Genomic DNA, 25380 nt, shown 5'->3' with positions numbered 1-25380 from the left:
GCATTTGTTGGATTTTCTTGGTGGGTCTGTAGATAGTTTGTATGTTGTGTTTCCTAATCAGCTTCCCTATGCGGTAAAAATTGTATGTGACATAAAATCTAAATATAAAACTTCCAACATTCCATATTAATTTACAAGAGCCAACGAATGTTTGCTCAGGTGTATGGGTTGGTTTTGTGGCCAGTGATGTTAACTGGGGCTAACATGGTCTAACGAAGCCCAAAATACAAATAGTTTTCAATCTGAGATCTGGTAGTGGTCTCTCATCATCTAATTCTCCTCCTAATGAGAAAAGTAACTTTTTAGTTGTTTTTTGAAGGAGAGGAGGGAGTTCCAGAGGTGGGGGCGATCACGAAGAAGGCCTTCTCTCTCGTTCCCACCAAATGTACTTGAGATGGGGTGGGACCGCGAGCAGGAGGTGATGTGATCAGTCAAATAGCCTAGAAAAACAGCCTTTATATATTTGGGAAAAGAGTGTTGCCTGGGCAAAATGAGCATATGAATCATAGGATCATAGAGTTTGAAGAGACCTTGTGGGCCATCCAGTCCAACCCCATGCCAAGAAGCAGGAAAATCGCATTCAAAGCACCCTGACAGATGGCCATCCATCCTCTGCTTAAAAGCCTCCAAAGAAGGAGCCTCCACCACACTCCTGGGCAGAGTTCCACTGCTGAACAGCTCTCACAGTCACTTGAGAGGTGAAGAGCAACGTCTGGTGGCTTGGGGGGAGGGGGGAAGGCTTAAAGTTCAAGCCTTGACCTTTAACATGCAGAAGCACATTCAGAACAAAGCACATGCAACTTTGGTTTTGTATTGCATATATGCCAACCATTAATAACGCTCCTCTTTAAAAACACACACACACGCAAACACATCTGATAATAAAGCAATATTTAGTAAGACAAAGTGCTGCTTCGGAGAGAGGCCATACAGACATTTTGTATTAAGAATGATTTTATTCATAAGTAAAAACAATATTTCTGATTTTTTAATTAAAAAATCCCACCTTCATTGATTCTGCTTATTAAACGATCCTTATATCTGGGGAGGAAATTCTTAAATTAAGTTTGTGTATTTCATTCACAACTTCAACCAGTGCAGACTGTAACTTACAGCATTCTATTCGTATTCTGTACATCGTTACTATACAGTATATTTACAATAACAGCTTACAATCGCAAACTGACACAGCTGGGTATGATAAAGAGATTTCACTGTTCTCACTTGTATCTGGAAGCATTTCAGAAGGGAAAAAGAAATATACTGAGTGTAATCTGAAGAAACAAACAGTAGTGTATTTGTCTCTGTTACCTTTACAAACACAGGGCTGATAAGCAGAAAAGCTATAGCTGTTTTATGTAAAATAACTAGAGGTTTGTGTCTTTGTGCAAGAATCTGAATTAATTTTGTTATTAATTAAACAGATCTTCATGTTGTATTTATATTTCAAAAAGTTTGTGCATAGCACAAAAGATGTCCATTTTGTTTTTTCAATGCACACTGAAGCAATCTGCATCTGCTTTGAACATATTTGCACAATGGTTGTTTCAGTCTACTCAGAGATATCTGAAATGTATTTAAACAATTCTGGTTTTTGAAACAAAGTTGTGAATATGAGGAAATGCTCAAAATACCATAATACTGATAAAAATCCACTTGAAATGTATACAAGTACGTTAATGAAGAGATTTGGCTTTGGACACAATACAGACTTGAATAATAAGCAAACTGAATGTCTACTGTATTGTAGAAATTACCTTTCTGAGCCTTTCCCCCCTATACTGTACAGTTCAAATCCCTGAAAGCATTTGGAATGGGAAAGTTGGATCATAGTTCTTAAGAAACATCGTGTTGGAAGAGAGAAGAATCCAATCAGTTTTACAGAAGGTGCAGGATTTAGTTATTTGTTCATACTCGGAGCACACTTCCCTCAAACCATAGGGACCAAAGTACAGCAGAATATAGACAGTACATTACGTTCTGTTTTTCAAAAACAAAGCCTCTAAGTGCCATTGTCCCAGTTTGATCATCAAATGAATGGCTCAGCTTCTAAGGCAAAAGTTACACACCTTCCAAAGCTAATTGCTCTCTGAATGTACAATGACCATAATTATATGGGGTACAATCTACTTAGATCAATATAATTGCGAGGTGATTTTTCCTCAGCCTGGTTGAGAAACCAGCTAGGGCAGACATGAGCAAACTTGGGCCCTCCAGGTGTTTTGGACTTCAACTCCTACAATTCCTAACAGCCTGGAGGGTCCAAGTTTGCCCGTGCCTGATCTAGGGCCATGAAAAATGTGAAAAATGTCTTCTTGTGCTGGTGGTTGGCTGCCAATTTGACAAGGGTTGTATGTCTCTTTATATTTCATATTTCAGTTTTATATTTGAAGCTTTGAGAGCTTCTGTCAAGCATGAATATATAATACAGCAAAAGAACACAGTTCTTTATTATTTCCTATGTTTTCCCTAGGTATTCAACTGCTAGTTGTCAGGAGGATATAGATCAGGCACGGGCAAACTTTGTTCCTCCAGGTGTTTTGGACTTCAACTCCCACCATTCCTAACGGCCTACTGGTAGGAAGGACCAAAGTTTGCCCATGCCTGATATAGATCCATGAGTCAATTTCACATCGCACCCTCACAAACAGTAGCTACTACACTTTTCCTTTCAGAAAAAAAAATTATCGAGCAGAACAAAGTGCAAGGCAATTATTACAACTTGTTTCAGAGGTAAATCATGCTTTTCAGATCTTTCTGAAGTTATAATTATCCAGTAATTGAAAATCTGTGTCGTTTTTCTTGCTACCGTTATAGTGCAATTTAGTGACAATATTAGTGAGGCTGCAAAAAAGCCGAGTAAGGAAAATGTGTATTGTATCTGTTTTAAATATATTAACAAAATAGTTGTTGCTAAAATTAATTGCTGATTAGATGTTATATAGTTCATCGGATGACTATTTTTAATGTATTGTTAAAGGCTTTCATGGCTGGAATCACTGGGTTGTTGTGAGTTTTTCAGGCTGTTTGGCGATGTTCCAGAAGCATTCTGTCCTGGAGAGAATGCTTCTGGAATATGGCCTTACAGCCCAAAAAAAAACTCACAACAACCCAACTATTTTTTAAATTGCAGGTCTGGATCCATTGAATGGCTGTAACAGTATATATTTAAAATGGAGTCATGGTAGAATCCATTTGTCCAGTTTATTCCAGGTTTTGTAATCCACTCCAGGACTATAGTAAGGCTTCATGCAATCAAGCTAATTTCCATAGTTCGTTAGGTTTCTAATAGTAATCGTTATGAATCAAGTATCTTAAAAAGAAATTAGAAAGCAGATACCCACTGTTAGTTTTTTACTCCCACATGCATAAAGTCACATTTTCCCTTCTTGGAAAAACAGTCTACCATGTTTTCATTTTTTAACATCTATTTCACATCTTAAAATTTCAGTTAAGGCATAATATGTTTTCCTAAAACATTCGAGTCTTGTTCAAGCCTGTGCTGTTCAATTGTAAGGGGCCGGCACAGATCCTTTTGATCCTCTAAGGAACCCACTATCTTAAATAAACCATTTATTTAGCCCTGAAGCAGGGCAGAAAGAAAAACATTTCAAGTCACAGGAGCCAGCCCTGCACTGAATGACAAAATATTCGGTAAAGCTAGAAATCTGACAAAGATGCAAAGCTCTGATAGTGAAGGAATATCAGAGTATTGCTGAATCATGAATAAAGAAACTTAATTTCTCTCAAATTAATACATATTATACCCTCAAGAATAGGGGGAACACAAATATGCCTAAGTATGTTACACACAAACCCACTGAAGTCGTTTTCGATAAACCAGAAAAACATGACTTTCTATAACTGATCATATTGAGAAGCTACAATGTTCATTTGAATTTCATAATATCAGCACACAGTCGGACAACAATAACACTGATATGATTAGAAGAATGAAATCCTTTGGCAATTAACGTCACATCTGCCTTGATGAGTTCATTTGGTATAAATAGAAGAGTTCCCTTAGAAATTGCCACTGTAATAGTGACCAGTCCTTGAACCGAAGAAGTCATTCATATATAGTAGAAAACAACACAGACAAAGACTGCAAGAGCCGAGTATTACGTAGTGCCCGATTCCTTCTAGAGAGAACAAATTTTGCAGTACCTTATTATCAACCGGATGGATCTACTTCTTAATCGAACTTCTTTGCTTGTTTTACAGTCAGTGCATAATAAAAGAATCCATTCATCATCCACATCAGTACATGATTTATGGGCGCTGAACCAGCTTGCTCTTGCTCTTGCTCCCATCTTGTTCACTCAGCTTGAAATGGGTGTAAGCTAAAATGCCAAACAATGTGCATGTAATCCCAAGGCCTTGATTAATTGACAAAGGGTCCTTAAATAAGAGATATCCTCCCATGAGAGTAATGCAGAATTTGAAGTGTCCAAACATATTGTAGCTGCATATTTCTGTTAAGGAGAACAGATATTCATCAAAGGTTAAACAACAAACATACTGAATTCATTTATAACCTCTTTATACTGCCAAAGATATAATTCTATTTAACTTCTATACTGTTAATGGGATTTGAAAGCAACCTAATTGGGCAGAAGGTTGCAGTTGGTGATTACTGACTCTCCCCATCTTGTAAACCCAGGTATTTTATTCTGAGCACTCTCTCTTTTCCCATAACACAATATAGGTTTTTCACACATATAACAATATTCCTTTAATGTACCTTCTTTGAACCTTTGAATTTTATTACCGTTGAAGTATAGTAAATATTTAACAAGTTGATATTGTTGTTAAAACTTGTGCGCCAGCTGCGTCTGTACCTTGAGACGCCAGACTTGGCCATGGTAGTCCACGCCTTAGTCACATCCCATCTGGACTACTGCAACACTCTCTATGTGGGACTGCCTTTGAGGATAGCTGCAATTAGTGCAGAGATCAGTGGCTAGATTGCTAACTGAAGCGCCATATCGTGAGAAGTTGACTTCCATGCTGCGGCAGCTCTACTGGTTGCCAGTCCAATTCCGGGCTAAATACAAAGTGCTGGTGTTACCTATAAAGCCCTAAATGCTTCAGGTCCAGGATATTTGTTTAATCGCATCTCCCTATACAGACCATCCTGTGCACTATGGTCAATGGAGGAGGCCCTCCTCTCGGTCCCACCTCTGTTACAAGCTTGGTTGGTGGGAATGAAAGAGGGGGCCTTCTCTGTGATCACTCGCCGTCTCCAGAACTCCTTCCCTAAAGAAGTAAAAATAGCCCCAACCCTCCTCTCCTTTACAAAACTTCTAATAATGCACCTATGCACTTTAGCGTATGAAGAGGAGGAAGACTAAGGCACTTTAACTACTTGGGATGCTGGCTAGTCCCACTTATACTATATGGCTGCCAAGTTACATTTCAAATGAACACTGTGCCAGCCACTTTTAATGTAGGGTATTTTTTGTAATGTAGGGTATTTTTTGTAATGTTTACTTATGTTTTAAATATGTCTTATTGTATTGTTTTGTTTTATTTTTCATCATAACGCTTAATTTTTTGTCGTAAGAGCACTGTTATTATTGTTGCATTATTGTGTAATATTCTGATATGTTTTTACTCATATGAGGCATTGAATGCTTGCCTTTTTGTGTATATAAGCCACACTGAGTCCCTTCGGGGAAAGAGGGAGGTCTAGAAATAAAGATTATGATTATGATTATGATTTCTTTCACTCAACTAACACTTATTTAATAATTAAAAATGCAAGTGCTTGTAATTAGGGAATTAGAACTATCCACCCAGTTCTTGTAGGTTTTTTCGGGCTATATGGCCATGTTCTAGAGGCATTTCTCCTGACGTTTCGCCTGCATCTATGGCAGGCTTCCTCAGAGGTCTGCTGGAGCTGGGAAAAAAGGGGGTTTATATATCTGTGGACTGACCAGGGTGAGACAAAAGGCTTTTGTAAGTTGGGCTAGGTGTGAATCTTTTCAACTGACCACCTTGATTAGCATACAATGGGCTGACTGTGCCTGGAGCAAACTCTTAATGAAAGGTGCTTAGAAGTCCCTGCCTGTTTTTCTCTCTGCTGTTTTAATTTTAGAATTTTTTAATACTGGTAGCCAGATTTTGTTCATTTTCATGGTTTCTTCCTTTCTGTTGAAATTGTCCACATGTTTGTGGATTTCAATGGCTTCTCTGTGTAGTCTGACATGGTGGTTGTGAGAGTGGTCCAGCATTTTTGTGTTCTCAAATAAAATGCTGTGTCCAGGTTGGTTCATCAGGTGCTCTGCTATGGCTGATTTCTCTGGTTGGAGTAGTCTGCAGTGCCTTTCATGTTCCTGGATTCTTGTTTGGGCGCTGCGTTTGGTGGTCCCTATGTAGACTTGTCCACAGCTGCATGGTATACGGTAGACTCCTGCAGAGGTGAGAGGATCCCTCTTGTCCTTTGCTGAACGTAGCATTTGTTGGATTTTCTTGGTGGGTTTGTAGATTGTTTGTATGTTGTGTTTCCTCATCAGCTTTCCTATGCGATCAGTGGTTCCCTTGATGTATGGCAGGAACACTTTTCCTCTGGGTGGATCTTCATCTTTACTCTTGTGGCTTGTTCTTGGTCTTTCAGCTCTTCTGATGTCTGAGGTGGAATATCCATTGGCCTGTAGAGCCCAGTTGAGGTGGTTCAGTTCATCTTGGAGGAGATGGGGTTCACAGATTCTTTTTGCACGGTCTGCCAAGGCTTTAATGGTGCTTCTTTTTTGACTTGGGTGATGGTTGGAGTTTTTATGTAGATATCTATCTGTGTGTGTGGGTTTTCTGTAAACGGTGTGACCCAATTGTTGATCTGGTTTACGGATGACTAGGACATCTAGAAAAGGCAATCTTCCTTCCTTTTCTTTTTCCATAGTGAACTGGATGTTTGGGTGGATGCTGTTAAGATGTTCCAGGAACCTGTTAAGTTCTTCTTCTCCATGGCTCCAAATGGTGAAAGTGTCATCCACATATCTGAACCATATAGTGGGCTTTTTGGTTGCTGTTTCAAGAGCTTGTTTTTCAAATTGTTCCATGTAGAAGTTAGCTATGACTGGGCTGAGAGGGCTCCCCATAGCTACTCCATCTTTCTGTTCGTAGAATTCATTGTCCCACTGAAAATAGCTGGTGGTGAGGCAATGGTGAAACAGCGCCGTGATGTCTTCTGGGAACCTCTGGTTGATGAGTGCCATGGTATCTGCAACTGGGACCATGGTAAATAGAGACACCACATCGAAGCTGATCAGTATGTCATTTGTATTTAGCTTGAGATTGCTGATTTTTTCAATGAAGTGGGCTGAGTCCTTGATGTAGTGTGTATTGAGCCCAATGTGGCTTTGTAACTGTGCAGCAAGAAATTTGGCTAAGTCATATGTGGGGGACCCAATGGCACTCACGATTGGTCTGAGTGGGGTGGAGTCCTTATGGATTTTGGGGAGTCCATAAAGCCTGGGTGGAAGGGCTTCCAATTTACATAGCTGCTGTCGTATTTCGAAGTTGACTGAGGAGTTTTTAATTAGAGTGTTGGTTTTTCTGGTTATTTTGGAAGTTGGGTCTTGCTTAAGTTTTCTGTATATAGTAGGGTCCAGGAGTTTTTTGATCTTCTCCTTGTATTGCTCTGTATGCATGATGACTGTGGCATTCCCCTTGTCTGCTGGCAGAATGAGGATATCAGGATCTGAATTTAGGTCTCTAATGGCTTCTCTTTCCTTCCTAGTAATGTTACTGGAGGGAAGTTTTGCCTTTCTCAGGATCCTTGCTGCTTCCGCTCGTACTTCTTCTGCTTCCTCCTCTGGGAGGCGGTAAATTGCTGATTCGACATTGGCAATGATGTTTTCTACTGGGATCCTGGTGGCGGTTACAGCAAAGTTTCCTCCTTTCGCTAGTATGGATACTTGGTCTTCAGAGAGTTGTCTGTCTGTCAGGTTGATGATGGTCCGTGATGTATCCAGTTCTGGTTTCGGCTGTTGCTTTTGTCGTTTGTAAAATTTTTGTTTTTGTCTGTTGGTGTGGACAACCATGTTTTTCTCCATTTTCCTGTAAGTGAGATTGTCTATTTTGTCCCAGTCCTGGGAATTCATCTTCTGGCTGATATTGATATGGAGGTGCAGCAGTTCCTTGTCTGTGTTTGCGAGTTCTTTGCGGATGGTGTGGATTCTCTCTCTTAAGAGGTTGCGTTCCAGGCGGTCATAGATCCGGTGAGCCTGTGGTGTTTTGAAAGTCCTTTTGGCTGCGAGGAATTGTGGGATGGTATCTGTGTCTCTGCAGCGTAGAAGGAAAGTCAGGGAGCACAGTAGATGTGCTTTCCTGGTCCTTAGTTTCTCCAATTTCCGTGTGTCTTGGAACAGTTTCTCCCCGTAGAGATGTTCAATGTATTGTCGAAGGCTTTCATGGCCGGAATCACTCAGTTCTTGTAGGTTTTTTCGGGCTATATGGCCCTGTTCTAGAGGCATTTCTCCTGACGTTTCGCCTGCATCTATGGCAGGCTTCCTCAGAGGTCTGCTGGAGCTGGGAAAAAAGGGGGTTTATATATCTGTGGACTGACCAGGGTGAGACAAAAGGCTTTTGTAAGTTGGGCTAGGTGTGAATCTTTTCAACTGACCACCTTGATTAGCATACAATGGGCTGACTGTGCCTGGAGCAAACTCTTAATGAAAGGTGCTTAGAAGTCCCTGCCTGTTTTTCTCTCTGCTGTTTTAATTTTAGAATTTTTTAATACTGGTAGCCAGATTTTGTTCATTTTCATGGTTTCTTCCTTTCTGTTGAAATTGTCCACATGTTTGTGGATTTCAATGGCTTCTCTGTGTAGTCTGACATGGTGGTTGTGAGAGTGGTCCAGCATTTTGGTGTTCTCAAATAAAATGCTGTGTCCAGGTTGGTTCATCAGGTGCTCTGCTATGGCTGATTTCTCTGGTTGGAGTAGTCTGCAGTGCCTTTCATGTTCCTGGATTCTTGTTTGGGCGCTGCGTTTGGTGGTCCCTATGTAGACTTGTCCACAGCTGCATGGTATACGGTAGACTCCTGCAGAGGTGAGAGGATCCCTCTTGTCCTTTGCTGAACGTAGCATTTGTTGGATTTTCTTGGTGGGTTTGTAGATTGTTTGTATGTTGTGTTTCCTCATCAGCTTTCCTATGCGATCAGTGGTTCCCTTGATGCACTGCAGACTACTCCAACCAGAGAAATCAGCCATAGCAGAGCACCTGATGAACCAACCTGGACACAGCATTTTATTTGAGAACACAAAAATGCTGGACCACTCTCACAACCACCATGTCAGACTACACAGAGAAGCCATTGAAATCCACAAACATGTGGACAATTTCAACAGAAAGGAAGAAACCATGAAAATGAACAAAATCTGGCTACCAGTATTAAAAAATTCTAAAATTAAAACAGCAGAGAGAAAAACAGGCAGGGACTTCTAAGCACCTTTCATTAAGAGTTTGCTCCAGGCACAGTCAGCCCATTGTATGCTAATCAAGGTGGTCAGTTGAAAAGATTCACACCTAGCCCAACTTACAAAAGCCTTTTGTCTCACCCTGGTCAGTCCACAGATATATAAACCCCCTTTTTTCCCAGCTCCAGCAGACCTCTGAGGAAGCCTGCCATAGATGCAGGCGAAACGTCAGGAGAAATGCCTCTAGAACATGGCCATATAGCCCGAAAAAACCTACAAGAACTGAGTGATTCCGGCCATGAAAGCCTTCGACAATACAAATTAGAACTATGTTTATGATGCACAATGCATTGTAATGAATCCAATTACATTTTTAAATGAACTTAAATCAGTCCTATAGTTCTGAAGTATCAATTATACCAGGCATCCTCAAACTGCGCTCCTCCAACTGTTTTGGGCTTCAACTCCCAGAATTCCTGATGATAGAACAAGCTTGTTAGGACTTCTGGGAGTTGGAGGCCCAAACAGCTGGAGAGCCACTGTTTGAGGATGCCTGAATTATACTGTCAAGAACCTTGAATAAATTATAGTGTGAACCAACTTAGTCCAAACATTGAAGTGCCTAACCAAGGTGCCAAATCTCACTTCCACATAAACTTATATACGTTTTCACATATTTTATAGTACCTTTCAAGTTTTAGAAGCCTAGGAGATTCACTGCTCCACTAACAATGATGCCAGCAGCTACCACTTTAAATAGACCATGAAGGGAAGATACTTAGTGATTGACTTTCTTCTTTCACAAAATGATTTAGTAGGATCTTTTGCTTGTCTTCAAGCACCAAACTAGTAATTGTTATCTGTACTTCATCCTATTCTGTGCACTTTATTAAGCATAACATAAACATTTTTTATTTACTGGAAATGACAAAATATAATGAAGGAAAGGATACGTGACTGGAGAAGTATTCCCAATGATCCAGTAAATAGTTAAGTTCACCATAAAGGCAATTACTCCAGACAGCAGCACCATAAGCTGTGAATTTAAAAAAGGAACACTCATAAATGGCAAGCAAGGCAACGCCAGTTTAAAAATGTTGAGCAGATATGACACTCTACATTCAGAGTACACAGACAATCTTACAAGTAAAAGTAAATTAAAAACCAGAAAAAATGCAATGATCCTTCTTCAGTTGACACATTCAATTGCTCAAGGCAGCATGGATTCTTTCTAACCTGTTCTAGTTCATTTTATGTGTCTTGACTAGGTCAGAGGCCAGTCATTCCCCAAGAACATAATGGGCCACTACAGTAGTAAACAACAGAAAATAAAATGAACCTGTCAGACCACCGCTTCACTGGATCAGTATTTAACCCAAAAACTATTTGGGACTTCAAATTGTTCCGTCACCTAAGCATGCCATTCCTCTTCTAATGAGAGCAACTAGGTGCTATGGGAGGAATCGAGTCTCCCTGATGTTTAAATCAATTAATCATTTAGTTCAGAATGGCCTGATTTGACTGTGCTTTGAAGCCTAGATCTCTTAATCATCTCACATTTGAACTGGTTGCTCCAGAAATGAAGATACAACTGATGACTTTCTTTGTTGTCCTCCATAGGGAATCACTGGATTTAATATTTAGAATGCTATTCCAAGAGGCACACACACATTTTAAGGTTTGAGAGACAAAACGCAAGAAGCATAAAATTCTTACCACAGCAGAAAGTGTCCAGGGACCAAAAATTCCACCTTCCCCAAATACTGGTTCAAAGAAGGGCACAACACACACCAATATGCCACAAGACATTGGTGCTTGGTAGTAGAGCAGCTGCATAGAGTTTACCTGCAGCTCATGCTGCTTTGCCCCTACCCACTGAAATCAAAGAAAAACATGTTGATAACATTTTGATACCCCGCTTTGAGACAACAGCTATGCACAATCTTATGTGCATTGTACAAAATCGTTGTGTTGTATGTTGTTTTTTGAACTATAGTACAGAATAGTACAGCTTCATTTATCCCAGATTATTTGAGAACACAGATAAAACAGCTGGAAGTTCAGAAGTTTGAATAAATGCATCTTCCTTTTGGAAAGATTTACACTGTGATCAAGCACAAAAAGTGTTAAGTTTGGGTTTCAGAGGTTCAAGGTACACTGACAAATCATTAGAAACATGATCACTTTAAACCAAAATTGTCCCTTTACATCATGCATCGGAAAACTCTGGCTCTCTAGGTGTTTTGGACTTCAACTCTCGGCTGTTAGTAATTATGGGAGTTGAAGTCCAAAACACCTGGAGGGCCAAAGTTTGCCCATGTCTGCTTTCAATCATTCATATTAATTGGTTGGGATAATAGTTACTTTAGACTTGTTAGTGTTCGAATTCAACCCCATACTGCTCAAGTCTGCAGTCCTCAATGAGGAGAAGTTAGTTTATTATAGGCTGAGGGAATTTCCTTCCATGTCTTTTGAATGACAGTTGGAATGTATCTGATTTCTTCTCTCCTCTCTGTTTTCCTCTCATTCTGATTGCTGGTTTAAAATGGATCCTTTTCTGCTGCAAGCTTTTTGAATTTGACTTATGCCTTCTGACACTTTAGTATGGAGAGTATGTGCTGTGTGCTTTGAGATCTCTCTCTGCTTGTGTGTCAGGAGAAATATAGTGATTGAGTTTTTCCCTCTCTAGAAACCTTAGAAGAGATGGGTGTTAGAGTAGCTCAGACCCAGTTACTTACCAGTAAGAAATGCAGTTATTTCTTATTATTGTAAATAAACTGTTTGTGATTTTTAAAGATTAGACTCTGCATGTTTGCCTCCTAAGCTCTGAATTCTTAACAGCCACATCACACGACACTTCACGCTTTGCTTGCCAATGAGCTGATGCTCAACTTTTGTATCGTGTTTGTTTTTGGATGCACTGCTATATTTAAGGTAATTTTACCTAACAGTTAGATCCTTTTGTTCATGAGAACAACATAAATTAATATGTTTAGAGTTCAGAAATGTTCTCCTTGGGTTCCCTTTTAAACAGGCAAGGACACCTAGAGGAACATTTTCAGATTATGCTACCTAGAGGAACACTTTCAGATTACCATTAGTATGTTTCCTTTAACCACCTTTGCTGCATCCTACGGAATTTTGAGGTTTCTAGTTTGGTGAGACACTGGAGATCTCCCTGCAATAAAGCACCTGTATAATCTCTTTGAGAAGACCTCTAAATATCCTAAATATCCCAGGAATTGCAGGTGAAGAGGAATAATAGTGTTTTCATTGTGTAAAGGGACCTTCGTGGTGAAGGCTGAAAGTGTGACTTACACCTAAGTAAACATGCACAGGACTGAGCTCTGGCTGGACTGCCAATCACCATGTCTGATTATCAGAATTACAACTCCAGTCTTGTTTTGAGTGTTTGCCAGAAAGTGCAGAAGGATAAACGGATGGTGATTCCCATTATCAGATTCTCCCGTAGCCTTCCCCACGTAAAGCTAAAGGCTTGAATAGGGAAATTATGTGCATTGTAATCCTCCCCAAGTCCCCTGCGGTGTAAGAAGGGTGGAATACAAATACTGTAAATAAATGAATAAATAGTTCCCATACGGATGGCAGTATTCTCATATATTCTATTCCAAATGAAGATTATAGAACACAGAGAGCTTTCTCTATTGATTCAAGACAAATAATTGTTTACATTTTCTCTTGCCATTTGATATGTGACTGTTATTGAGAGTGTACAACTACATTTGCCAGGGGTGAAAATACTCACCACTTGATAAATGGAGGTAACTAGAACGCCGATAGAAGCAAAGATTATTCCGAGCAGGTTAAATTTCACATCGTAATAGGAATTTAGAAAGACACCCAAAGTGATTGGAATCTGTAAGAGAGAAATAATAAAATGTTAAATTTTAATACATTTCCTGCTATTATAACTTAGCAAGAACATAACTCCCCCTATCAATAATGTTTCACAATGATGAAAACTCAACCTCGATGGGAGAAGCTGTGGATTGTATTAATTCATAATTTTGGAGAACACTAAACCACAACCTCTGAGTAAAACTTTCACAGTGATGTTTGCAATGGTCTGCTGGGATTTCTGAAATGACTTGCTGTCTGTTTCTTGGCAAGGAAATCCACAAACATGTAATATTCCCGCGTCGCTGATGAAAATGTTAGGTTTGCAGTTTAGAAAAGTAGAAATTTACATCCATTCAAGCAATATGAATGGATGCAGGGGAAATACAAATCCCATCCCCCAATCAGCTAGGAAGGCAATCATGGCTGAGTGATTAAGATCAAGGTAAGGGACCCCGCAATGTTGCTAAAATGATAAACAAGGTTTGTGTAATGAAGAATATTACATAACTAGGAAGGTGAAATGGCCTTCCATCATGATCGAAAGGAAAACAAACTGAGAGACATCACAGTTCTCTTTCCTTTCTCTTATGCTAAACAACCAATGCTCTTTGTCCCAAAAGAATTTCAGAAACTAATGAGTGATTTTGACATTATAGACAATATCACACTCCTGCAACAAATCACAATCTTGTGATGTGCAATTAATACTGTTTGATACCACTTGAACTCTCATTGCTCAATGCTATGTAATCATAGAAGTTCTAGTTTTAAAAGGTCTTCAGTCTTCCCTGCCACAGAGTGTCAGTGCCTCAGCAAACTACAGCTCTCAAGATCCCATAGCATTGAGCCACTGGTCAGACTGTGTTAATTCTACAGTACAGATGCAGAATCACTTTAAGTCAGAAGCAAGTTGAAAGCATACAACAGCACAAGCCAACCTTATTTAGGAAAATGCGAGCATGTGCGCAAGACAGCAGATCAGACATTGGGAAAGCTTTTTTGAGAGCTTTCCCATCCAGCCTGTTGCCTACAAAGCCAACTTTCTCTAACGTTTAAATAGGCTAGTGTTTCTCAAATTCTGGTCTTTCGGGTGTTTTAGGCCTCATCTACACTGATCATTTAATGCACATCTGCACTACCTGCAACCCTCCAGGTGTTTGCGACTCCCAACTCCTAGAAGTCCTAGCCAGCTGTTCCAATACTCAGGAATTCTGGGAGCTGAAGTCCTAAAAACCTGGAGGGCTGCAGGCTGCACAGGCCTTATTTTAATGCATAGAATCAATTGGAAGGGACCACAAGGGCCATCCAGTCCAACCCTCCTGCCATGCAGCAGCAACAACGTTTTTATGAATTTTGTTGTGTTGTATTTTAACTATGTTGAATCTCAGGCCTGTCCCCATGTAAGCTGCCCTGAGTCCCTTTGGGAAGATGGAGGCAGGGGTACAAAAATAAAGATATCATTATTAGTAGTAGTATTATAAGTACTTCAGGGGGACTCTGGGCGGATTCCAACAACAGAAAGGCCAATATTCAATGCCTCAATACAACAACAAATACAGATATAATAATATAAGATAATCAAACGTATAAAACATATTATAACATGACACCTAAAGTTAAATAAAACATAATCTATGCAAGGAACATAGACTCAAGGCAGTCCCAACCAATGGCCATCCAACCAAAGTTAGCTTCACACCATGGCGGCCAGATAACGAACTCCCACAAAAGTGTGCAAAAGAAAGCCCTGAATGCACATCAGTGCTTTGTACCATCACCATCTGGGCCTGAGACTTAATTTCTAAGAGAAACATGTGCACAGTCCCTGGTGACACAGTGGGTTAAACTGCTGAGCTGCTGAACTTGCTGACCTAAAGGTCGGTGGTTCGAATCTGGGGAGCAGGGTGAGCTCTTGCTGTTAAGCCCTGCTTCTGTCAACCTAGCAGTTTGAAAACATGCAAATGTGAGATCAATAGGTACTACTCCGATGGGAAGGTAACGATGCGCCATGCAGTCATGCTGATCACATTACCTTGGAGGTGTCTACGGACAACGCCGGCTCTTTGGCTTAGAAATGGAAATGAGCACCAACTACCAGAGTCGGACACAAATAGGCTTAATGTCTGGGGAAAGCCTTTACCTTTACCTACTGTGTGCACAGTGAAACTATTTTCTTCAATACCAATAAACTGCATTAAACAGTCAATGTCAACATGAGCTTTAGAGTCACTTAAGTCACAAACAAAAGGTACACAATAACAAACTTATTTAGGAAAAGGTGAGCATGTGCTCAAGATAGCAACTCAGACTGGGGCTGGATCTACACTGCTGAATAATGCAGTTTGAACTGCATTAAACGGTCAGTGATGATGGGGCCTTAAGAGTTAACTTCAAGTCAGAAAGGCATAGAAGCTTATTTAGGAAAACAGGAGGAGCACGTGTGCAAGACAGTGGATCAAACATTGGGAAAGTTAGCTTTTGGGGGACTCCAGCTCCTAGAATCAAGCAGCCAGCTGTTGCCTATAATGCCAACTATTTCCATTTTATAAAAGACTCCATAGAATCACAGAGTTGGAATAGACCTCACGGGCCATCCAGTCCAACTCCTAGCCGAGAAGCAGGAAAATCGCATTCAAAGCACCCCCGACAGATGGCCATCCAGCCTCTGTTGAAAAGCCTCCATTGGCTACAAACTACAGGAAAGGACCTTCAACCTGAATATTAGGAAGAACTTCCTGAGTGTGAGAGTTGTTCAGCAGTGGAACTCTCTGACACAGAGTGTGCTGGAGGCTCCTTCTTTGGAGGCTTTTAAATAGAGGCTGGATGGCCATCAGTCAGGGTTGCTTTGAATGCAATTTTCCTGCTTCTTGGCAGGGAGTTTGACTGGATGTCCGAGGTCATTTCCAACTATATGATTCTAAAGAAGGAGCCTCCACCACACTCCTGGGGCAGGGAGTTCCACTGCTGAACAGCTCTCACACACAGGAAGTTCTTCCTCGTGTCCTGAAATCCCTTATCATCAAAAGGAGCCTCCACCACACTCCTGGGGCAGAGAGTTCCACTTCTGAACAGCTCTCACACATTGAGGAAGTTCATCCTTGTGTTCGAGCTCCCAGAATTCCTGATCACCAAAAGAAGGAGCCTCCACCACACTCCTGGGACAGAGAGTTCCACTGTTGAACAGCTTCACACTCAGGAAGTTCTTCCTAATGTTCCAGATCCCTGAATCCCTGATCAAAAGAAGGAGCCTCCACCACACTCCTGGGGCAGAGAGTTCCAATGCTGAACATCTCTCATACACTCAGGAAGTTCTTCCTCATGTCCCAGCTCACTGAATCCCTGATCACCAAAAGGAGCCGCCACCACACTCCTGGGGCAGAGAGTTCTACTGCTGAACATCTATCACACTGAGGAAGTTCTTCCTTCCTCATGTTCCAGCTCCCAGAATCCCTGCTCATCAACCAGAGTTGAAGCTCCCAAAAGACTTGGGAGGGCTAGTACTGGCAGGCCCCGAGTTACGAACAACAAGGGATTGGTACGTAAGTCGGAGCATGCACATGTATTGGTGAGAAAGCTTCAGCAGGAGTCCCCCTTTCCCCATGACGCCTCTTCCGGGTGTTCGCAACTCGGGGAGTGCCTGTCTTGCGTGTGGGGCGCCTTCCTCCTCCTCCTCCTCCTCCTCCTGCTCCTGCCTACCAGGGTGAGCTTGATCCTGGCGGGGAAGGTCTTTCCGTAGGCCAGGCTCTGGATGAGGACGATGGCCGGCGTGGTCATGGCCTTGGCCAGCTGGTAGGTGCCGACGGTGTTGTTCTGGAGCGAGAGGTTGGTGAAGACGACGAAGCCGCAGAAGCTGAGGGCGAGCGGGAGGACCTGGCCGGGCCGGAGGCTCTTGGGCGCGAAGAGGCCCAGCGCCTGGCAGCCGCGCAGGCCCAGCCACGTCGCCGCGAAGTGCACCAGCGTCAGGCTCAGGTTCGGGAAGCCCGTCCGCACGTACAGCCACTTGTTCAGGAAGACGATGCAGATGGACGAGGCCAGGTTGGCCAGCAGGCCCGCCGCCAGGCGCCCGCGCTCCGGCACCCAGCCCATCCTCGCCGCCTCCCCACGTGGCTTCCCGGAAGGACGAAGGAAGGCAAGAAGGAAGGAAGGCAGACCAAAGCCTGGCCTGGACGCTGCCTGAATGGAGAATGGAGCGCCTCTGCTGTGCTTCTCTTACGCAAAGGCGCGGGACCGCCTTTGCGTAAGAGAAGCACAGCAGAGGCGCTCCATTCTCCATTCAGGCAGCGCAGCAGCAACTCTCCAAACTCCACGCGCTCTAATTTGCATACCAAGGGACCCCGGTGGCGCAGTGGGTTAAACCGCTAGGCTGCTAAACTTGTTGACCGATAGGTGGCAGGTTCGAATCCCTGGAGCTCCTGCTATCAGCCCCAGCTTCTGCCAACCTAGCAATTCGAAAACATGCAAACCTTGGACAATGCCGGGCCATTCATTGATCGTGTCAGGAGCAAACCAAAACAGTTGTATTGCATTAAAACAAACAAAGTTTCCAGACTTGGTATTCTATTAAATGTTCTTAGGCCACTTGAAGCTCCCAAAAGACCTGGAAGGCTAGTACTGGCAGACCCCAAGTTACAAACAATCGGGTTTGTACGTAAGTCGGAGTATGTGCCTGGATTGGTGAGAAAGCTTCAGCAAGAGACCCCCTTTCTGCATGATGACTCTTCCGGGTGTTTGCAACTCGGGGACTGCCTGTATTGCGTGTGGGGAGCCTTCCTCCTCCTGCTCTTGGTCCTCCATTGTGCATGTGGATGTTGGGCTACATCCATTGAGTTAGCTAAGTCTGGGAGTTTTGGCTCTGTGCAGGTGCTTACAGAGAAGCAGGGAGAGACAGTTTAGAGTGTGCTCCTGGGACTTTTGGATACTATTACATTTTTGTTCAGGCTTGAGCTATGCAGGTGCAGAGAGAGATAGTTTAGAAAAGAAAAGCAGAGAGAGACAGAGCTTGGAGTGTGCTCTCACTTCATGAGCTGCTGAAGGAGTTTATCCACCTGGACAAAGAAACACCATTTTAAATCTCTCTAAAAGGACATTATGTGAGTTGATGCAACGGATCAATGATGTTCTGCATTACAAAGAGTAAACTACTTATTATTTACTGTTCATCTGCATGGCATATTTTCTTTCTCTGGCAAGAGTGTGTGGACTGAAAAAAAGTGAACTACGCGTGATTTTACATTACACCACACTTGACCATCACCTTCAAAAGGCTTTTGCCACTCTACTCAGAGGAGTTGGTTCCTTTTTTCTGGGACAAAATTAACTCTTACCAAGAAAGGAACCATCTCATTCTCTGAGAAGAGTGGCAAAAGGCAAGAGTCCATCCTGGGGAGAACCTAAAATAAACACCCAAATAAGTTCCCAAGTACTGTACCATATAAAAAGATATAACAATGCTCAGAAATCTGGCTGCCAGTATTAAAAGAAACCTCTAAAATTATAGCAGTAAATAAAGAACAAAACTCAAACACAGGGGAACTCCAGACAAGAAACAATCAGGAACAACTAATCACCTCTCAACAAAGGATCCCCCCCAGGCAGGAATAAGCCACATCTATAAACTGTCAGGCCTTCAAATGCTAATCAAGGTGGCCAATTAAAGCATTCACATCTACCTCAAACAGACAATAGTTCTTTCTCCCACCCTGGACTTTCCATAGATGTATCAATCCAATTTTCCTGGTTTCCAACAGACCTCACAACCTCTGAGGATGCCTGTCATAGATGCAGGCGAAATGTCAGGAGAGAATGCTTCTGGAACATTGCCATGCAGCCCGAAAAACTACAACAACCCAATGCTCAGAAGTGTTTTAGCTAGAGTGTTTTGTTCATCATAGTAGTGCATTGGCCTATATCTGTGCTGGCGAATCTCGGTCCAACCACACAGTCCGGCAATTAAGGCTATTTAATTTGAAACGACTCCGTTCATATCCATAAATGTTCATATAAATTAAACCAGTCCATTTGCAATTTTATTGAGAAAAATACATTTTAATCTGTTGTCACTTTACATATACAAAATTTCAAGATACTAGCGTGAATGTATTGTAACATCATTAAAACATTTCCATTTCACACTTTGGAAGTTGAATTCAAAGACTCTCGTCCTCCTTTTCTTACACCACCATTAAACACTTTTATTGTCTAGAAAGATACAGTTAAGACTGAATTTCATATCCAAGAGGATCAAGGCCCTGATCCAAAAGCATAAGGGAAGACTCTCTTAGCTTCTGTAGCAGTTTCCGAAGTTCATCCTTAGAAAACACCTGAAGGAAAAGAGGGAAGAATTGCTTAAGTTACAGATGCCTCTATAACAGGCATGGACAAACTTTGGCCTGCCAGGTGTTTTGGACTTCAACTCCCACAACTGTGGGAGTTGGAGTCCAAAACACCTGGCAGGCCGAAGTTTGTCCATGCCTGCTTTATAAGCGTTTATTACCAAGGAATCAAGTTACCATAGCACATTAAATATGAAGAGAGTATCCACAATAATTGCAAAAATGGGTCATTACATCTTGTTCATAAAACTTGCCAAAACCTTCCAATCTATGTGTTACTATCACTGAGAGGAATTGTGGCAAGATTCCTTAAAGAAGGAATAGAGTGGGCAAAAACTGCTCAACTTAGATTCTTTAATGAAGTGCTGCAAAGGCACAAGATCCATATGTGCCATGTGATTTTCCTTACAATTTAGAGAGAAAATGGTGCAAAAGGAGCACTTATTACAAAGTAGATGTTCACAACTAAATAGCCAAGCAGAGCATTTCAAACTCAAAAAAACAAAAACAAAAAACAAACAAACAAAAAACAAAAAAGGGGGAGGGGGCTGAAAGAGTTACTTTTATTTTTTTAATTTTATTTTATTAAATAAAACTGTTTATTTTGGTTATGGTACATAACAGAAAAGCAAATTGTGGCAGATATAATCAAGTAACAATATTTGTGTACATGCCTATCTAGCTTAGTCATTCAACCAATTAATTTTGACATTGAGTACAAATTATTATCATTTACATAACTTAATACACATAGGCTTGCTATTTCTGCCTGTTTTCCACTACTTTCACTCAAAGCTTTCTATTCATTTTTTTCCATAACAAAAAAAGAAAAAAAGAAAGAAAAAAGAAAGTAGAGTTACTTAAACTTTCCCACTTGCAAGGACAGGAAAGATCCACCATAATCAGAGTAAGCTTTTTTATTCTGAAAGCTATCAAGAAAAGAACACATTTCCTGAAAGAAGAACCAGGAAAATAAGATTCTGACTGTAAACAGAAGGTCAGCTGCTGTCCTTTCCTTTTTGCTTTGTCTTTTACTCGTGTTGTATTTTGAAATGGTCATATGACTGGTCAAATAATAATAATAATAATAATAATCACTTGAGACCCCTTTCCACCCAGAAGACTTTTAATGTGATCCTGAATATATAGATATAGTAAATAGAAATAAAAATCAAGCATTTTTCAAGCTTGTTGAACAGGCTGATTCTCCTTTTTTATGAAGTACAGCTGAAGCATCTTCTGCAGAACACACTGCAAAGACTACACTGAACTAAAGCAACCCCATTTGGGGTTGGAACCCCCAGTTTAAGAAGCCCTGGCTCAGAGTTCTCTGGTGTTTATTTACCGTATAGAGTTTGTGCCGATCTGAGGCAATCAGGTCTGCCAGCCTGAGGTCTTCCTGATACTGCCCTGTGCTGTGCAGGACTGTATGGAGGAGGAAACACATGGTTGGCAGGCAGAGCTTCCTCAGCATGGTCATCTGATGAGTGCGCTCAGGATCATCCTCAGCATCCTTGATGAGAAAGCAGGGATTATTTAATGTTAAGCAACAGTGTCCTTTATTATTTCATACAAGACCTATACTCAGTTTCTGTCTATTTCACACATAACAAAACATGACAAGTGGTAAATGTACTATCAAATTAGCCACAGTATGGTTCTCTGTTGTAAGGCAAGATAACAAAGCAGCGTATGTGGACTGCAGTTAGTTTAGCTTATCCCTCTATGAAGGTATTATTCCTATGATAGGTTTACCAATGTTTAAATGGAACAATTACATTGAAGCAAATCCATAGTAAACAAAAATATGAACAGTTAAAAATCAACACAATGGTTTTGAATTTGCTGTTAGAAGAGGCATGGGCAAGCTTCAGCCCTCAGGGTGTTTTGGGCTTCAACTCTCAATTTCTAACAGCCAGTAGGCTATTACGAATTGTGGGAGTTGAAGTCCAAAACACCTGAAGGGCCAAAGTTTGCTCATGCCTGTGTTAAAATCACTTCTATGGTATAACTATGTACGCATTATTACCTCTCTGACATCAACCATCCATCCTCCATCCACAAACAACAAGACGTTGTACATTTTTTCTTTCACATCAGCTGACAGAGCATCCAAAAGACCTTTCCAAATACCATAATCCACCTGAAAAAACAAAAAACAAAAAAACAAAGTGAAAACAACACAAACACAACCTTGCTTTGTGGTATTTACTTTAATACGTGAACAAACCTGAGAGGGAATGGCAGTTCAAGTTATTAGATCTCCTTTATTAGTCATGCTGATGTTCCAGATTAATAAACCTATATAATTATCCACACTGCGCTGGACCATTAAGAGTAAAACTGCCCACAAGAAATATCTAATTACAGTTATACAGAGTGAAGAGGAGGCAGCCTTGAAGACACAACTCCATTGTGTCTTCTGCAACATCACTTGGGAGCCCCTTAATATATACAATATATAATAATATATAGAAATAATAACATTGTAATGTAACAATATATGTATATATATTATTAATAATGTTGTAATATATTATATATACTATAATTTATGATATAGTACAATAATTTATATAATATTAATATTATAATATACTGGTAGTTTATTATATACACTGTGGTATAATATAATAGTGCAATATAATAATATATAGTAATATAATAATTGTTTGTCATATATTAGATATAATATTCCTATTAATATTTCAGTATAGTGGTACAATACAATATAATAATATATAATACTAATATTGTGCTATGCTAATAATATATTATATATACATATAAAATTGATAATAATATAATGTAATATAATACTACTACTAATAAAATATAATAATATATAATTATATTGTAATATAATATGAATATATTAAATATAATACTACTGCAAATATATAATAATATATAAAGGTACTACTGTTTTATTATTGCATATTTATATATTTTTTAAGTTGTAATGTTTTTAATTGTGAGCTGCTTTGAGTCCCTGCATGGAGAGATAAAGTGGGATATCAATAAACAAACAAATAAATAAATACTATGTGCTAGTTAAACCTCATTAATCAACTGAAATCCATTGGAATAGTATGCCAAAGAACATTTGCTACTCCATTCCTCTTAAGCAGAGGGAGCACAACTTGCCAAAGATCATGCAATGAGTTTCCTATTAAGTGGAGATTTGAACCCTTGTCTTCCAAAGCCTTAGTCTGACATTCCAACCACTATAACATAAACATTTCAGTAGATTTTAGCCAACAATAAAACAGAGTTACTTTTTAATGTCTATTTACCTCATATTTCTTTTCTTTAAGTTCATGGGCTACTTTTTCAGTGAAACTCGGTTGGGCGGGTTGGCCAGGCTTTTGTGGCATGGAGTTCATGTGCTTAAACCACTCGTTAAAGGCTTCATGGGCTTCCTAAATAGGGGCAAAACATATTTATTTTCATTTAGTAATTGGAAAATTATTTAGTGATATATAAAAAGGTGTCTACCAAATTGGTCTTGATTCCTGATCAAGATTATCTGCAACAACCAGACATTTTGAACATCTAGCCAAGGCATGGGCAAACTTTGGCCCTCCAGATGATTTGGACTTCAACTCCCAGAATTCCCAACAGCCTCAGACCTCTTCCCCTTCCTTTTCTATATTGGCTTAAGTGGCTGAGGGGCAAAAGGAAGGGGCCTGAGGCTGTTGGGAATTCTGGGAGTTGAAGTCCAAAACACCTGGAGGGCCCAAGTTTGCCCATGCCTGATCTAGCCAATTTAGAAAATACATCTTCTTACTGGTTTCATCAAAATATGATCTAAAATGTAAACACAATCAAAACTAATTTCTTAGCCATATTTAAAAGAAGATATAAGCACATTCCCAAAAATATAATACTGGGATTAACTTTCAATATGAGACCAGGCTCAGTCCTAGCATTACATGAAGTTACAGTGCTAGGGCCCAGTTCTGGAACATGAGGCAATTTAGAAAACATCCATACACTTGGCTAATATCTATTTCTCTCATGACTGAATAATATTAACATGCCTAGACACCTGGAAATAGGAGACAGATCTCCCAGGACCCCAAATCACATTCTCACCAAATATGCTCTAATACACAAGTGCTCTCTAATGGCGTTGTCATCTTCAGCTGGAAGTGGGCTGTCCATCCCTTGCTCTTCCCACTGATTGTATATCTCTGCTATAGAGTCTTGTGGGATCTTTATAAACACATCTTTGGCTGCTTCATGTTTCTTAGATGCTGCAAAATATAATATTTAAAGCAGTCGATTATCACTTTGAGAAATAAAATTGGTAACAGAGCTATTGCTCTCAGATTCACGATGCTTTATCTTAACTGTCAAACTAATGATTCTAACCGCCTTACCCAAGAATTTCCTCATTATAGCATTGCTTTGTTTAAGTGCTTCAGCTCTTTGAGCAGGATCAAACACGAGCCAGTCAATCACGTCGATCTTCAATCGATCTTCCTGGGAAAGGGGGGGAAATCCTTCACAGTCAGCATATATGCAGGAAATGAATGTATTTCACTAACTTCTCAAGGATATAAGCAAAGCTATAAACAAAAAACAACGCTGGGTTGCTGTGTGTTTTCCAGGCTGCATGGCCATGTTCCAGAAGCATTCTCTCCTGACATTTCACCCACATTTATGGCAGGCATCCTCAGAGGTTGTGAGGTTTGTGGGGGAAAAAGTCAAGTGGAGTTTATATATCTATGGAATGACCAGGGTGGGAGAAAGATCTCTTCTTCTATTTGAGGTACGTGTGAATGCTGCAATTGATCAACTTGATAAGCACTGAATAGCCCTGCAGCTTCAAGGTTTGGCTGCTTCCTGCTTGGGGGAATCCTTTGTTGGGACATGATTAGCTGGCTCTGATTGTTTCTTGTCTGGAATTCCCCTGTTTTTGAATGTTGTTCTTTTTTTTACTGTTCTGATTTTACAACATTGTAGAAAACCCAGTGGGAACCTTTGTCTTCCCAGAAAGGCATTAGGCTTGAGTACTTTTAAATAAGAGAGGTACCTCATAGGGAAAGATGCATTTGCACCCACATCATTAGTAAAAATAGTTTTAAAATATGGCGTACAGATTGATGTCCCAAAGAGTCCATTTAAGCATAAATTGCTGTAAAATTCTCAACAAAGTAACTATACATATAAAAAACCAAAATATGTCTTTCTGTCCCAGAAATGCTGTTGCTAGGTGAAGGATTGGCTATTGCTAAGCGAAGTGGCCCTCACTAGGATGTCACTGGGAAATAAAGGTAATCTGTGTATGAGGGAAAGTTAGGCAGGAAGGAAAGAGCCACAAAGAGAGCCATGTTGCCATGGGGAGATTGTGAAGTAGGCCCTCTCAGAGCTGGAGAGGAGAGAAAGGGAAGGAAGGAAGGAAAGAGAAAGGAATGGAGAAGGGAGGGAAGGGGGGAAGAAAAAGGAGGGAAGGAAGAAAGAAAGAAGGGGGCAATGACCTCTCTGACACTTGGGCAATGCCAGGTAGATACACTAGTATGTTTAAAAAGTACATTTCGCATAAAGCAATACAAAATGAGGGACATCAATAGTTTTCTCATGGAAGAACTAGCTGCCTACCTGGAGTAGTGTAAAAGTTTTGGAGAGAATAACTTTAAAAAAAATAAGGAAGTCCATTAGGGGAAGGCAGTTTAAGGAATCAGCTGTGAAGGTCCGAGGGAAGTGAATGTGTTCTTAGTATCTGAACTGAGTGATGGAAAGTTAGCTCAGTTTGAATAT

The 25380-nt window shown here is 40.5% G+C and overlaps 2 protein-coding genes across 2 annotated transcripts in view; both read right to left on the bottom strand.

The window, feature by feature from the left end:
* Positions 1–936: 936 nt before the first annotated feature.
* Positions 937–17526, bottom strand: SLC35E3 (solute carrier family 35 member E3). Its single transcript, XM_060777484.2, has 5 exons — positions 16979–17526; positions 13188–13298; positions 11138–11296; positions 10375–10457; positions 937–4465 (listed from the first exon to the last, which is right to left on the bottom strand). Exons 1-5 carry the CDS (start codon positions 17366–17368, stop codon positions 4273–4275), a joined length of 936 nt encoding a protein of 311 aa, XP_060633467.1. The 5' UTR covers positions 17369–17526; the 3' UTR covers positions 937–4272.
* Positions 17527–19306: 1780 nt separating this feature from the next.
* Positions 19307–25380, bottom strand: part of NUP107 (nucleoporin 107) — a 29401-nt gene continuing 23327 nt past the window's right edge. The window contains exons 23-28 of the mRNA XM_060777485.2: positions 24000–24102; positions 23713–23873; positions 22911–23036; positions 21644–21757; positions 20960–21127; positions 19307–19602 (exon numbers count right to left, since the gene is read on the bottom strand). Coding sequence (XP_060633468.2) covers positions 19495–19602; positions 20960–21127; positions 21644–21757; positions 22911–23036; positions 23713–23873; positions 24000–24102 — 780 coding nt within the window. The 3' untranslated portion in view covers positions 19307–19494. The remainder of the gene's footprint in view (positions 19603–20959; positions 21128–21643; positions 21758–22910; positions 23037–23712; positions 23874–23999; positions 24103–25380) is intronic.

The sequence above is a fragment of the Anolis sagrei genome, chromosome 5, assembly GCF_037176765.1.
Source record: "Anolis sagrei isolate rAnoSag1 chromosome 5, rAnoSag1.mat, whole genome shotgun sequence".
In the NCBI taxonomy this organism is placed as follows: domain Eukaryota; kingdom Metazoa; phylum Chordata; class Lepidosauria; order Squamata; family Dactyloidae; genus Anolis; species Anolis sagrei.
The sequence above is the reverse complement of the archived record's forward strand: the minus strand, read 5'-3'. Positions and strand labels throughout refer to the sequence as shown.

Excerpts from the sequence above, each read along its gene's own strand:
- SLC35E3 (XM_060777484.2), bottom strand. The coding sequence starts at position 17,368 with ATGGGCTGGGTGCCGGAGCGCGGGCGCCTGGCGGCGGGCCTGCTGGCC. Across the intron at positions 13,299-16,978 it reads CCAGGATCAAGCTCACCCTG|ATTCCAATCACTTTGGGTGT; the intron begins GTAGGCAGGAGC and ends TCTCTCTTACAG. Across the intron at positions 11,297-13,187 it reads TTACCTCCATTTATCAAGTG|TGGGTAGGGGCAAAGCAGCA; the intron begins GTGAGTATTTTC and ends CTTTGATTTCAG.